Source organism: Cryptotermes secundus, unplaced genomic scaffold, assembly GCF_002891405.2.
Source record: "Cryptotermes secundus unplaced genomic scaffold, Csec_1.0 scaffold1849, whole genome shotgun sequence".
NCBI classification, from domain to species: Eukaryota; Metazoa; Arthropoda; class Insecta; order Blattodea; family Kalotermitidae; genus Cryptotermes; species Cryptotermes secundus.
In genome coordinates this window covers 156,515-171,872 of record NW_019742449.1, presented here as the reverse complement: position 1 = coordinate 171,872, position 15,358 = coordinate 156,515, and the positions used below count along the sequence as shown (strand labels likewise).

General features: G+C 38.0%; 2 protein-coding genes across 4 annotated transcripts in view; both read left to right on the top strand.

Annotated features, from left to right (window-relative positions):
- Window positions 1-11,763, top strand: part of LOC111873223 (protein twisted gastrulation) — an 18,259-nt gene extending 6,496 nt beyond the window's left edge. For 2 of the 3 annotated variants that reach the window (XM_023867754.2, XM_023867755.2), the window contains 4 exons: window positions 2,762-2,983; window positions 4,863-5,069; window positions 9,327-9,528; window positions 10,199-11,763. In XM_023867754.2, coding sequence (XP_023723522.1) covers window positions 2,773-2,983; window positions 4,863-5,069; window positions 9,327-9,528; window positions 10,199-10,322 — 744 coding nt within the window. In that variant the 5' untranslated portion in view covers window positions 2,762-2,772 and the 3' untranslated portion in view covers window positions 10,323-11,763. Of the gene's footprint in view, window positions 1-608; window positions 890-2,761; window positions 2,984-4,862; window positions 5,070-9,326; window positions 9,529-10,198 lie in introns of those variants that run through there. The other variant, XM_023867753.1, reaches the window with a different exon arrangement.
- Window positions 11,764-13,469: 1,706 nt separating this feature from the next.
- LOC111873225 (U1 small nuclear ribonucleoprotein C) lies at window positions 13,470-14,418 on the top strand. Its single transcript, XM_023867756.2, has one exon. The coding sequence runs from the start codon at window positions 13,752-13,754 to the stop codon at window positions 14,262-14,264; it is 513 nt and encodes a 170-aa protein (XP_023723524.1). The 5' UTR covers window positions 13,470-13,751; the 3' UTR covers window positions 14,265-14,418.
- The last annotated feature ends 940 nt before the right edge of the window (window positions 14,419-15,358 follow it).

The following is a 15,358-nucleotide window of genomic DNA, read 5'->3' as shown; positions in this document are numbered from 1 at the left end:
GATGATGTGGGCAGGGCATGTAGCAGGAATGGGGGAGACGAAGAATGCGTATAGGATATTGGTGGGAAAGCCAGAAGGAAAGACACCACAGGGAAGACCAAGGCGTAGGTGGGTGGACAATATAAATGGATCTTAAGAGAGATAGGATGCGATGGTATGGATTGGATTGATCTGGCTCAGGATAGGGACCAGTAGAGGGCTCTTGTGAACACGGTGATGAACCTTCGGGTTCCATAAAATGCTGGGAAATTCTTGAGTAGCTGCAGAATTGGCGGCTCCTCAAGAAGGGCTCAGCTCCATGAGTAAGTAAGTAAGTAAGTAATATAATTTGTCATTATTCACTGCCCTCCTTTAGTTCTTGACTATTCATTGCAGAATTTTGGTCGTTACATGTAATTACCAAGCTCATGAGCGCTTCTGTAGAATATATTGCCCCGAAAAACTGGTAAGAGATGAGAGCCTCTACTATTCACTTACCGTAGCTATACACCACTACTCATGTCGGAGGTTGGTAGCCTTGCGAGAATAATGAGGTGGACAGTCCCCCCTCCCTTCCTTCTCTCTTGACTGAATGAGGGGGCGAATACCCCACGGCGGTAGGGACAGAGTCTGGTCACAGTCCGTAGGAGGAGGTTGATTGTCGAGGTCAAAAGAGACGCGGAGGTAGTAGATAGCCCTGGTCAGCACATTCTTGCAGCCTTGTAAAGAAGTGATTACACAGAGCCATTTATTTATTAGAACATCAATTATTTTCATGTGACAAGCATTTAACAGTAAAGTGATCGCCTGAAAATTGCACATTGGAAGTGAGAGATGCATTTGTGTAGTCGTACAAACCCACGCTAATATCTCACAGCAAGGAGGCATCTTCAGTCGCCGCTTATTATAGGTGAGGTTCACACGATAAGCAAGGTTTGGTGGAGTGAAGAAGCTTATTAACAGTTCTCTGATATCCGCTCACACCGTAATTTTAAACCGACTTATGTATTTCATAGTTTAAAGAAGAGCTGGAAGGTGAACTGCGTACGCCGATTGAGTCCTCACATTTTCGATATATTTCTTAGCGATTTTGCGTATTTCATTGTATTGCATTGAAGTTTACTGTTGTAAAAAACACCGATACGACATTGTAATGAAACACAAATCAAATCCTTTTATCTAATTTAATATGATTCCACCGAAAAATGTTGACATGCAGACATTGTAAATTTTAATCAGAAGTATATTTGTGTTTCGTGTACGTTTGTTTTCCATGATTAGACGTGTAAATAAAATTTGCGACGTTCGGCTTTTGGACTCAGGATCCGTTCGTTCAAATCTGTAGGAGACTTAAGATACGGACGGACGGATACACAGACACGATAGCCCCCACTCCTTCGTCACTGCGACGAACGTAAACACATTACGATACTCGGCTCCCCACATATCTTCACAAAGAGAGGAACGTTCTGTAAAGCTAAATGCAGCAGATCTTTGATTTACGACAATGGTAGTAAACTGGAAACCTTGCTATGTAGTTTATCAACATAGCATCCGGGCGTGTTGAGGCAAATGGGATGGGATCTGCTGCTTCAGTGGCGGCTTGAAGCATACAGCGTTCTTTTTCATTTCATGCATCCCGTTGTATTATAATATACAATTTCTTTATTAAAACCGTCACAACACAACTATATTAAGGTCAGTGCCTAGTTGGGCTCTGCTACATGTTTCGGCTATTAAAAGCCATCATCAGGCAAATACATGGCTAACATACATACACCACTGAACTGCAGTACTAATAAAATTGGATACAATAATATTAATTATATTAAAATACTTTGGGTAAAAATACAATAAATTAGATTATATAAAACAAAAGTTATAGTATAAAACAAGAATAAAAATTCTTCGAGTGATGCTTTACATCATCGAGTCAGTCGTTGGTTTTTGTAATTTTGTTGTGTTCCCATGGACAAATTGGAGTATTCTATATTTTGTGTATATATAATAAACTGTTTTGGAAGCTCGTGATGTAGATGTAGTAATATTAATGTTAATTATTTAGTCGGTGCCTCATCTTACAAAGTATGTCCGTTCTGTAGGGAATGTAAACAACAACAAAGAAACTAAATCAGATATCTCAATAAAAACATTAAATTAAAAGAAAATCGCAAATAACAGAAAATAGAATTTTAAAATATTCATATAGATAGCCAACACAAAGCCCACAAGACAAATAAAATGAAAACATTATAAAAAAATCACAGCTTATCCCCCAGTATCTTCACCACATATTAATCCAAACAAATAAAAATGAAAACTAAACAGAAAGTGTGAATTAAATTCATTTCTGAGTCGTTTTATAAGTGTTCACAATGATACCACTAGATTTCTTATATTTTTTTCATTAGGTTTTTGTATAATTCATTTAAAATTGCACCCAAGCAGAAAACATTGTAAGATAAGTGTACCCATGTCATGCAATTTTGTCACTTGCAGCCATATCATATTTTGCATGTAATCCTACAGAAGCAGTAGTATATTCAGCACAACAGGACATGTGTGTTGACTGAAATTGGTGCTGTGAAAAAGGCTCATATTGACAGAAGAGCCATTCTTCTGAAATATCAAAATATTGGTACAATTTCTGTGTTGTATATATACTTCAGCAGTTGATGGAGAGAGGAAAAGGCAAAACAATGTTGAGATGAAAGTCTGACTGAACTGTTCCTCTTCTTGCTTGTCTTCAGAAATATGTCTGAAGAGAATTTTCTTTTTCCAGATCTTAACAGAATGTTGCGGTGGTTATCAGTATTTGTGGTGGCAATTGCCACTTTCTACTTTATGGATGCTGTGAACAGTTGCAATGAGGCAGTGTGTGCAAGTGTTGTTAGCAAGTGCATGCTCACGCAGTCCTGTAAGTGTGATCTGAAGAATTGCTCATGCTGCAAGGAATGTTTTAACTGCCTTGGGGACCTTTACAGTGAATGCTGCTCCTGTGTAGGTCAGTGAAAACTATACTCATTCTTTTTAGGGATGCTTCAATATTTATTTTTATTCACACCAAGCTATACTACATTTTATTGCTCATAAATATTACTGCAGGAATGGCTGATAAGTTTATTTAATATACACAGTTCATTTTGATTCTTTAGTTCATTATCCTTCTGCATATAAAGTGCTAATCCTCCTTTTCTTAAAAGACAATGATGCATAGTAATGCTTCCTGTGTAGAAAGAAAAGTTACTATACTTAGATGTAACAAAAGTGGTAGAGTGATGGTTTTAATGAAGAATGCCGTCTTATGGGATATGGTGACATGTATATCTTGTGTGAACCAACATTTCGCAGATTCTTCTGCCCTGAAGATGGAGGTGATATGTTCCTCTGAATCGTTGGTTCACACAATATCTACACGGCGCCGTGAAAACCCCAAATTTTACATGATAATTTTAATGCTCTTTGATGGAATATAAATGCTGATAAAAGAAAAAATTAAAGCTATTTCGGAAACAGGCCGTGGAGGTCCATAGGATTGTGAGACATCAAGGCTCCATCATTTTCTAAATAGTTGCCTCATGGGTGGCAGTGAGGTTGTCACTCTTATGCGCCAGCCACCCTTTACCTGCCAGGAAGATTCCTGGTACTCATTTCTGTTAGAGGCTAAGCAGACCCCAGGGCCATAGTGACTGGAAGGATTACGTCAATTGAGAAATCCAGTGACCTTATTGGGAAACGAACCTGCGACCTTCATATCTTTTATGTTCTTGTGACATAAGATTGTCTTTGAAAGAGAATAAATGAACGTAAGACAGAATGGATGGCAATTGTAATATAAATATGACTTACTCAGTGGATGTCCAGAGTTATTAATTATAAATGAGACAATAATTTACTGATAAAAATGAGTTCCTGCACAGTAGTTTCCAGTTTTAAGAGCATCTTGTGGATAATGCTCTTTTGTAGTGGAGCAGTATGGAAACAGTTTCTGAAAGCCACCTGACACTGAACGATCCTGTAACCCAGTATAAACTAGTGTGAGGAAAACATGCTGTTCATTCTTGTACTGTATTTTGCCACACATCATGTGGAATTACAGACCAAAGGAAATGGTGTGAAGTGGGAAGTCTGGCAAATTTTATTTTTATTTGTAAATTATTTTTTGATTATTATTAATTTGGGACCTCCTCTAAGATAATGACTATATATACAGGGTGTCCCAGGAGGAATGGACCAAACTTCGGGAGGGTGTTCCTTATGTTAAAGTATGCCGATATAACCCAAAACACCTATGTCCAAAGTTGAACGGTTACGGAGATAATGGCCCAAGAAAAGTGTGGTCTTCTGGCAGGTGCATGCACTGTACCTCTCAGCTGAGAGGCCTTATCTATGTTTGTCCTTGAGTGCCGTGATTCACCCTAGCCGTACGTATGTAGTTGGCTTTATCAGAACGCGCAGTCAGTCATATTACGTCAGCACTTGCCATTCATGTGTCATGTATAGTGCTTGGAAACTCTAAGGACAATTATGACATGGCGAGCGAGTATTTTGTACTTCAATTTTATGGCTTCATGTCACTCACAAGTTAGTTTGATGTTACGTACATTATTAACATTACAGAATCCACATATTCCTGCCAGTTTTAATATGTATTTTGTAATCAACAAGTGTGCAACGCCGGTCAAAGTTTGACACTTCTCTGGCCATTATCTCCGTAACCGTTCAACTTTGGACATAGGTGTTTTGGGTTATATCGGCATACTTTAACATAAGGAACACCCTCCCGAAGTTTGGTCCATTCCTCCTGGGACACTCTGTATATATACATATATGTAGCACAGTATTGCTTATATTATTACCTTTAAAACATTCTGGTTTCCCAGACATGTGTCCGAAGCCTAATATCACAGGCAGTAGCCTGAGCAAGAAGAGCCATGTGGAGATATTCAGTGACCCTATCCCAGCGTTGTTTTCTGCACTCATGTCTGAACCTGATACTCAGCAGCGGTGGATCACTTTCACTTTTCCTGTTGACTTTTATATGGATCCATATCGGCCAAAGTTGGAAAAGGAGTTCAAGTACTGGACTCGTAAGTCACTATTCATTACTGAACAGGTCCACGTCAAAGTGACTGCCTCTGGGTCTGGTTGCTGTGAACTGTACACATTGTCACTTTTATATCTTATTCAGATGTTCCATGTGGTATTTATTTCTTGAAAAAAAAAGTCCCTTGTACTGCAGCCACTTCTGGCCTATTGTACCAGCCCCAGATGATAGGTGAGGGTGATTGTGGAGCAATTGGTGGAATGAAGATTGGCAGGGGAAACCGAAGTACTTAGAGAAAACCTGCCCCAGCACCACTTTGTCCAACACAAATCCCATTTGACCAGACCCGGGATGGAACCTGGGCCGCTGCAGTGGGAAGCCAGTGACTAACCGCTTGAGCTGTGGCACGTACATTCTGGCTTCCTTACTCTAATGGAAACGTCCAGTACCAATTTAGTTGGTGGCACGGTTGACCTCGTAGCTAGTCTGAACCTGGTGGTGAAGAGAAAAGTCCCTTCCCATACCAGGAATCATATCCCAGCAATCCAACCCATGGCATATCACTTTACTGACTGGACTATTGCTCCTCACATATTTATTTGTATTGAGAATTAATTACAATTTGTCATAAATCTTAGATAATGCACTGTTATATAAAACTGTATTTTCATGAATTTGATCTGATACTTTCAATGCATTTGGTATCATTAAAATGGAGTCACCTTACAACCGAAATCCAACCTGTAATCTCATGAATGCAATATAGGTATGTAGAAGTTGACATTGCATAGTGATACTGTAGTTAGTAAGCATGCTAGTCAAGGGGTAGGAAGTTGTGGATCCAAACAAGGATTTGAGGAGAAGGTGAGGAGTAAAGGTCATGCTGAGACCCAAGACAAATGTGCAGTGTGTGAGTATGTGTGTAACTGTAGATTTAGTGGATATTCCATTCATCCTACGGTACAGTAAACTTAGACTACAAAATATTTATTAAGTTTAGTGACAATTTGAGTCATTTTAAATGTTTGTACACTCTGTAGCCCGGTTTTATCGTTACTGAATGAAGCGTATACACTGTCTATCCTGTTCCACCTAGTGTGAACTGCATGTTTCCTGAGACAAGTAGAGTATCACCTATGTCACCATGCACCAAAAGTCAGTCTTCTGTGTGAGTAGGAGGCAGCTAAAGCTCCAGTGGCAATGTGAAATGTTCCTGAACATGATGTATAAAGTAACACACTCCTTGGAGCAGAGCTCTTCTCGAGAAGCTACAAGAAATTGCCCACCATTTATGTTACCTGCAAGTTCACTGCAGTATTCAAAAGAGCCCATCACTAGACTCTATCCTGAGCCACATCCTCACACTCTTTTCTTAAGATCCATATCAATTATTGCTTAGTATCTGTGTCTCTGTCTCCTAACTTCCCTTCTAAAACTCCGTGGCCNATAACAAATAAAAACACGACGTTTCGGAAACTGGATCTGTTTCCATCCTCAGGTGAAGGAAAAGGGAAACACCTTTGTCCAGTGACTGAGGCTAGCTCTTTCTAACGGACCCAACAGAAACACCTATTCTGTTGGGTCCATTAGAAAGAAATAGCCTCAATCACCGGACGAAGGTGTTTCCCTTTTCCTTCACCTGAGGATGGAAACAGATCCAGTTTCCGAAACGTCGTGTTTTTATTTGTTATCTTAAAAACCAGGACGATGGATAAAGTCCAGAAACCCAATATATCAGTGTAAATTTTATATGCATTTCTTACCTCTCCCCTATGTGCTACATTACTTCCCCACCTTGCTCTCCTTAATTATACCACATTAATATTTCCTGAGATGGGCAGGGAATGTAGCACGAATGTTGGCGAAGAGGAATGCATATAGGATATTTGTGGGAAAGCCAGAAGGGAAGAGACTACTGGGATGACCAAGGTGTATGTGGGTGGACAATATTAAAATGGGTCTTAGAGAGATATGATGGGATGTATGGATGGGATTGATTTGGCTCAGGATAGGGACCAGTGAAGGGCTCTTATAAACACGGCAATGAACCTTCATGTTCCATAAAATGCTGGGAAGTTCTTGAGTAGCTGCAGAATTGGCGGCTCCTCAAAAAGGGTTCAGCTCCATTAGTAAGTAAGTAAATACAAATTTTTAAGTTTGAATTATATAGTTTTCTCCAGTTTTCTGTTTCTTCCTCTCTTAGGTCCACATATTCTCCTCAGCACTCTGTCTTCAAACATCCTCAATCCATATTCTTCAGTTAGGGTGAGAAATGAAGCCTGTAGATTAAGTCCATATAAAAATATTACTCATCCAACACATTATGATTTGAAGAGAGACATTTACTGTACATAAGGAGAGTGCAACAAGAGCTGAGATGCATTGGCATCATCACACACCACCATTTAAGTAATACTGTAACAATTCCAGGATTTGAGTGAAATTGTTATGGCCAAATAATAATACAAACATATATTTTTCCACACAGAAATGACCCACTGAAGGAAGTTTCTATCTACATTTCTTTGATGTGTTATAGTTTTACCAGTGTCTTTGTATGTTCCTATTTAGACCAGGATCATCATTCAGCATGTCTGAAATTGTAAAAAGACTTTCTCATCTAGTCTCTTCAGGATATGTATGAAGCAGGAATAACCATGGGTGAGGAAAAAGGACTGGCAAGTAACATATGTAGTTCACAATCACATGATGACCCACACAAGTTCCATTATACATCACATTTGATTCTGAGTGACATTTACTGTGGCATGAATTGCACTCACATGTACTTTCTCGGCCATCTTCCAGCAGGAAGCTGATATCATGCCCTGGTCAGGGTTTGTTGATGTTTGCTCCATAGTTACCCTGAGTACAGCCTTTGTCCATTTCTATGCCTATTTTGATATTTCCCTCATTATCTGTAAGGAAAACTATGCATTATCTATATGAAGTTTATGTTGTAACTGAACAGCAAAGTTCAGAAATGCCAAGAGACTGAAACACATGGGAGCAGAGGCCAGTACTAGATAAAGGCTGCATATATCACTCCACTGACAAAATATCCTGCTTGTACTCATTGTAATACATTTAGGTTGAATAACAGAACCTCATTTAGCTTTGTGTCTTGAGTGTGTGTTGCTTACATTCTTATTTTTGTCCTGGTTTAAGGTGTTTGAGTGACATCACAGGTTCAAAGATTGCCGTAAATTATTGGAAGATGGTAGCAGATGGCAGAGCAAGGACAGTGTGAGATGGATGCAGGAGGTTTTTGCTATGACCATTATCTGATGGTAGAGACAGTTTCGGAGAAAGCTGAAATTTTGGTTGATAGTTGCCACATCATTGTCAACAAGGCCACATATATAAAATTTGCAAAACCAGTTGACACTTGAAATCAATAAAGAAAACTCGAAATGAAACCCATGCATAGAAATGTTGCACAGACATGGAACTTGAACAGTTCTTAGTTTAAAGATAGAAGCCCTGAGGGAAGGAGTTGGCTTTGGAAAGCCAACAATCGTCAAAAGTTGGAAAAAGAAAAATGTAAACACTTGGTGAGGAGGTGGATACACTGAGAAGACATGAACAACACAAAATTTGAAAGACTAAAAGCCTGTACAATAGGAGAGTATGCTCTGTGAGTTCTGTCTGGAAGGCCCTGCTGAGTTCCTGTCAGTCGTTTGCCACAAACAAATGGCTGCTCCATATGTTTAAAAAAATTGCAATAAGACATATGGGGCAGCAAGCAGGCTACAAATACAATCTCAACTGTTGAAACTAATAATGGTAGACTATGTAATGTCAGCTGAGAAATAATTTGATCATGTGCTCTGACTGTATGCACAGAGAAAGATGATCATGGTGGCAAGTGTCTGAAATCTCTACTGTTTTTTTTGACCCATGTACACAGAGCCTTAAAACTTGTCTATAGTGACTCATAACACGTGACAGTATTTATTTTACTTTGTCCTGCCTTGTTTCTTTGTGATAGTGCAAAATCAGTATTTCTTACAATTGTTGTTTTCTGTGAATCTGAGTTTTTCTGCTGCATGTCACACACTTCATTCCATTCTGTTATGACTGGAGTGATAAAGAATGATAGTTTATGATAACGAAATGATTAATGTTTTTATGTGAGCAGCAAGAGAAATCACTTTATACACATGAAACATAAACTTGTAAAGCTGACATATTTTATGAAATGAAAATGTATTTACTTTGGCACTGGTTGCCCCAACATTACACTGTACAGTATAGTTTGTTTGGTTGCATTTATGTGGTCTGTTGTTTGGTTGTGCAGAGAGTGCAGAGCAGGAAGTGGCTCCAGTGAAGGATGTCATCACGCTCAACTGCACAGTTGCTTACATGAGCCAGTGTATGTCTTGGAATAAGTGCAAACAGTCATGTAAATCAACAGGGGCCCAGAGCTACAGATGGTTTCATGATGGGTGTTGTGAATGTGTTGGAGAAACTTGTATCAACTTTGGAATTGATGAGAGCAGGTAGGAGATTTATTTATCCCCCCCCCCATATGACATGACTGAGGATGAGATTAGCATCACCTCTTACCGTAAGAGGGAGAAAGCATGTTGATGATGAAGGAACATTGTCATTAAATGTTCATCCATATGGATAGGCTAATGTGATATCAGCTAACACAGACAGATGACAGATGGCAACACTGTTATATCCTATTTTCACACTAAGTTATATATCACATAGTCAAAGGGTTCTCGAACTTTTACTTACATAAGCAAACCCATCATCATGGTGTGTTGTACTGCACGCTGCTGTATAGGTGGGATGGTCAATTTTGGCCGGTGGATCTCTGATGCATAGTGGTCTGACGCAAGTCGGCAAGCCTAAGATTGGTGAGCATGCGCAGCGACACTATTTTGCCTCAGTAAGAAGGTAGACGTTGAGCTCATAGGATCGCTGATATTAGTAGATACTGTGTGCTTTTCCCATGTGGCAGTTGCCCTCTTCGAATATTGTCTCCCTTTTATGGCATCAACATAGGGTGAAGACTGGACTAATTATGTTTCTGTATTAATTTAAATACAGCCCTTCTTTTTATTACTGTGTCCCTGAATTTGGTATCCAGAATAATGGTGAATTCTGGTCTAATTTCTGATGGGATAACATTAAATTTACTTTGAAGCATTATTTTAGGTGTCTGAACTGCCCAATGCAAAAGGAAGAAGAAGAAGAAATTGGTGAAGATGAGACTTCCTACATATATGACAATGAAGATAATGAACATAAGGAAAAAGGAGATTCTCCCAAGAATCAGTGAGACAAATGTGAATGACAAAGGAATTGTAATATCACAGACAATCAGAGGTTATGTGCATGTGTTTTAGTGAATGGTAATCAGACGTGAACAGTAATTATGTTTTGCCTTATATTTTGGAGTCCTCTTAAGTTGTCATGCTATCAGGATGCAAATAGAAGGCAACTGCAAGAAGAGCTGTGAATGTTCACAGTGTGACTTTGATTAAGTCACCTTACCGAGACACCTTTGCATGTTCTATATTCAATTTTGAATATTTATTATCATCACTGATAAAAGATAATTACTTTTTATATAAAACTTATATTGTAGTTTGTTTATAATTCAATATAAAGAACTGTGAATATTGAAAGAATCTGACATCAGGAAGGGACTGACTTAAATGTGTTCATTTAAATACTCCTCCTATATTTGTACTGTTGGTAATGGTTCCAGCACTTTTTCTTTTTCTGGGGTATGTATACCATTAATCAACTGATACATAGTGCAACCTTATCAAGAGACACATTTCTGCTGGTGTATTGTGTTTTGAACTTGAGGCTAAACCCAAGTATGAGAGCATGAGCAAACCTTTCTTAAGAGAGAAGGAGAGAATATAAAGCACTGAGGGGTTCTGTTAGTAGAGATTTGTATTAATGGTTTTAATCTGTTACACAGAGTGATTCAAAAGTCATGCAGTATTCATTGCATTATTACTTTATTAATGTAATATAGATTAGAAGGAAGGTTTTAGCAAATGTTAGAGTATAATAAGGTTACAACAAATGTTGAAAGGGTCCTCAGTATTCCTAAATGTAAGCACAAACTTTTTTCACCATGTTTCCTGAGGCATCATATAGCATTTGAAAATTTATATTTGAAACTTAATATTCAGCATCACTTTGTAACTCCTGCAATGCTTGTAAAATGAAAATCAAGAGTAGTTATGTCAGGAGATCTTGAAAGTAAGGTGATCACCAAAAAATCTCCCAGTTAGATCATTTTTTAATTTTAAGTATGACACAATGCAGTGTCTTGCAGTGACAGTTCATCCTCTTCCAGAAATGAAATGAACTGTCATGGTATGCTTGTGTATTTTCCTGTTCGCTGTATCCTTGAAAAGTCATCCCACCAGTCATTGATGAGAAACAGCTCACCAAAACCCGGTGTTTTTGGGGGGGGGAAATAGAGACAGTTCATGGAAGACAAATGTTTACTATTCCAGTATGATGACTGTTGACATACCTGCCAAGGTGAAACTGTGCTTCATCACTAAAGAAAGTACTGCTCAATATAACCAGTGAATTTTCCTTGTTGAATACACAAAACCACTGACAATAACATTAGGTGGGCTGTTCTACACATCTGCATAACATGGTGCTCAGTGAAGACATAAGCTAATGAATCAAATCATATTATGTGTGGCTAATCAGTGTATATTAAATTAATAAAAATTTACTCTCTATGAAATTAAAAAATTATTTTTGTAGATTTCTGTACTGTGAATGAATGAATGAATGAATGGATGGATGTATAAGGGGTGGGCCTTCTCGGCCCTTGCGCTGCAACTNTTAAAAAATTATTTTTGTAGATTTCTGTACTGTGAATGAATGAATGGATGGATGTATAAGGGGTGGGTCTTCTTGGCCCTTGCACCGCAACCTACAGTGATCTATTGTGCTTTCTGTACTATACACTTCAGAATTAAAGTCATTTTGACAATCTTTTTTCTTGTATATTTATGTATGAAATTTTTGCTTATTCTCATTAGAGGTAATTGCTTGAAATATTTATACAGTAAGATACTCTCTCCTTCATAGAAACCTGCTTAGTGCATAACAAATACAATCATTCAACTGAGCAATTGATTTGGTATTATTCATCAATTGAATGGCAGTTTTCTTTTAATTATACCCTTTCTTTCCCTTTTGAAATTTTATACATTTTTATTGACTGCATCATCACTATAAGCTAAATATTCCTGACAATTCTGGTAACAGTGACTTTTTTAGTGCTCATGTTACATTTAAATGAGTACTGATCTGTAATTCTGGAAAGAAGGTGAAACTGTCACATTTACAGCTTGTACCTTCTGTGTCGAGAATGTGTAATGTCAAATGTAATGTAATTGACATAGTTGTTATGCAGATATTGATGTTTAAATATGTCTTATGATCAGGTGGTTCTTTCTGTAAAAAAGATTGTAACAGGTGATTTCCAATACAGGTTTCACTGCAGTTTATATGAATATATTTATTATATTCCTAAGTAAATGCAAAATCCTGATGTAGCTGATATTTAAAAATGTGTGATCTTTAAATCTGGACAAGCAGTACTTTTACTCTTCCAGCTGCTTCCGTATTATGTCAGTGATTATTGAGATTTACAAAACTGAAGTCAATGACAATTTACTTGTAGATTTATACTGCTGAAATTGTTTGCAATCGTTATGTGAATATGGCTAGCATGACGCTTTTTCAAGCATCAGCTTATGAGAATTGTTTTGAGGATCAACAGACTGAAATTTGGTTTTATAATCCCTCCAAGGGAACAAGGTCTACAGTGATTAAATTTTTTTAGCTCATTGAACACTGTCATAGTTTGAATTGCTATATTATGAAGAATGAGATTTTGACCTGTGAAATTGGTAGAGTGAAACAGATGACATGATATACAGCAAAGCTTCTTGCTCAGTTTCTGACTAGAAAAAGGAAGTCTGTATGGTATATCTGGTTAAGACAGTAGGAGCAGTTTTCACCTAACAGATACAGCTGGAAGTCTTTTTCATTCGTGCTGATATAACTATTGGACTGGAGATCTAATTGTTTACATGCATGATGAAGACATTTTGATTGTCTTTTACTTGAAGAAATGCTACTAGCAGTCCTATTTTTTTAAGTAGTAAGGTAAAATTGTCCCTGTGCATAATTAGTTAAGCACACCACCATAAAGATGGCGGGGGAGATACCTCCGCATTCTTGACCTCGGCATTAATAGAGATCGGTGGAAATTAATTGTGCAATTCCGTGAGCAGAGCACTGTATTTATATGCAATGCCATCATCAGTAATTGTACCAACAGCCATCCATGAGCTAGCACCTCATTTGAAAATGGCGGCATAGTTAATATCTGTGGATGCTACCGCCACAGAAATACGGTAATCCGTGGACATGCCAGTAGTGCCAGTAGCAGCCAATAGCGGTGAACGCGGTGAATACATTGCGTGATGTTCCCTGATTCTCTGATGTAGTGTGTAGTTGTCTGTAATGGTACGGTCTGTTCGGCGATAGTACGTTAACATTTAATAGCGGTACACTACATAAGGTCTTCTCGGTGTTTCAAGTGACTTACAGTAAGTGTGGAATTATCTGTACTTGAATTGTGAAAATACATAGTGCCTATTGGACGTATTATTGTATGGGACGCCAGTTGTGAGAGAAACTAACCTCGAAGATGCCAAAGTATTATTGTGATTACTGTGACACTTACCTAACTCACGATTCTCCGTCGGTACGGAAAACACACTGTCAGGGCCGAAAACACAAAGACAATGTGAAATTTTATTATCAAAAGTGGATGGAAGAACAGGCACAACATCTTATTGATGCAACTACTGCAGCTTTCAAAGCGGGAAAGATAGCATCTAATCCATTTGCCTCAAACAAAGGAGGTGCAGCAATTCCACCACCAACCAACATGCCTCATGGGGGACCTCCACGACCTCCAGGTCCAGTTCATGGACCTCCTCAGCCTGGCCCAGGTATGATGGGACCTCCAGGCATGCAGATGCCCCATGGACACATGGGACCTATGATGATGGGACCCCACGGTCCAATGCCTCCAATGATGGGAATGAGACCGCCTATGATGGGACCAATGATGCCAATGGGACCTATGGGCCCAATGGGTCCTATGAGGGGACCTCCTTTACTAGGTGGACCAATGGGACCTCCAATGAAGAAGTAGACACATGTAGAAGTATAGACTTATATAATCTCGATTATATTTCAGAATTCAGTCGGACGTTTATTTAATATTCTAGGTTTTTAGTCATTTCAAATGACTGTTAACTTTAAATTTTGTACTTCATTGCAGTAAATAAAGTGTAAATTTGCTAATACATTTTGTTACTTGTTTATTCTTTTCAACTGAATTACCTGCCTAATGTAAACATGCAAAGTGAGTGCAAAAAAGTAGTTAATTGTGGTCAGTGAAAGTAGTTCATTGCAAGATTTGAAATTGTTGTCTGATCAGTGTTATATAGAAGTGAGTTTTAAGAACTCTTGGTACCATTTATTTGTGCGTTTTGTATATTAGCCATGAAATTTGCATACTGAAGGGTGTATATACTTACAATGCCATACTAATTTATTCATGCAGTTTTATGAAGTGTTGAGCTTACTTGATCACCCATCTTGGCCAGAAATCAAGATTAAATGTATACTGGTTTTCATCTGACCAAGTGATGGATTGTAGTGATTTAATCTTGTACTGCTGGATCTTTTGGATATGATGGTTTAGTTACATATTGGTTAAAGAGTTATGTCAGCATTTATGTAATAAACAGTAAGTTGAAGAGTACTAGCTACAGGGATATAACAATGTGAAGAGGAACATACTACTTCTGTCTTCAGGATTGAAGTGTAAGCCAAGCAAGCAGAGTGCTTCTCACCAGTTTCTTGCTTGGCTTACTCTTCAACCCTGAAGTTGAAGGCACTGCATTCCACCAAATCAACTTTAGACTTCAACCAGACTACATGCCATTATATCCCATAAGACAGTACTATTTACAGTTCATTCATTTCATTCTTTTATTAATCCTGTAGATCATGATACAATGATATAGGACAAGTCTTTCAGCTTTTATACATTATATACTATATATTTCTGCTTATATGAGTAGCCAATATTCGAGAATTCATCATTCAATTCAATTCAATTTTATTTCATCCATGGATCATTATACATGATATGGGACAAGTCAAAGATTAATATTAATACTAATACTAAATAATAATAAGTATATAATAATACAGAAATAATATGACAATATAATAATA

Coding starts and splice junctions, on each gene's coding strand:
- LOC111873225 (XM_023867756.2), top strand. CDS start 13,752: ATGCCAAAGTATTATTGTGATTACTGTGACACTTACCTAACTCACGAT.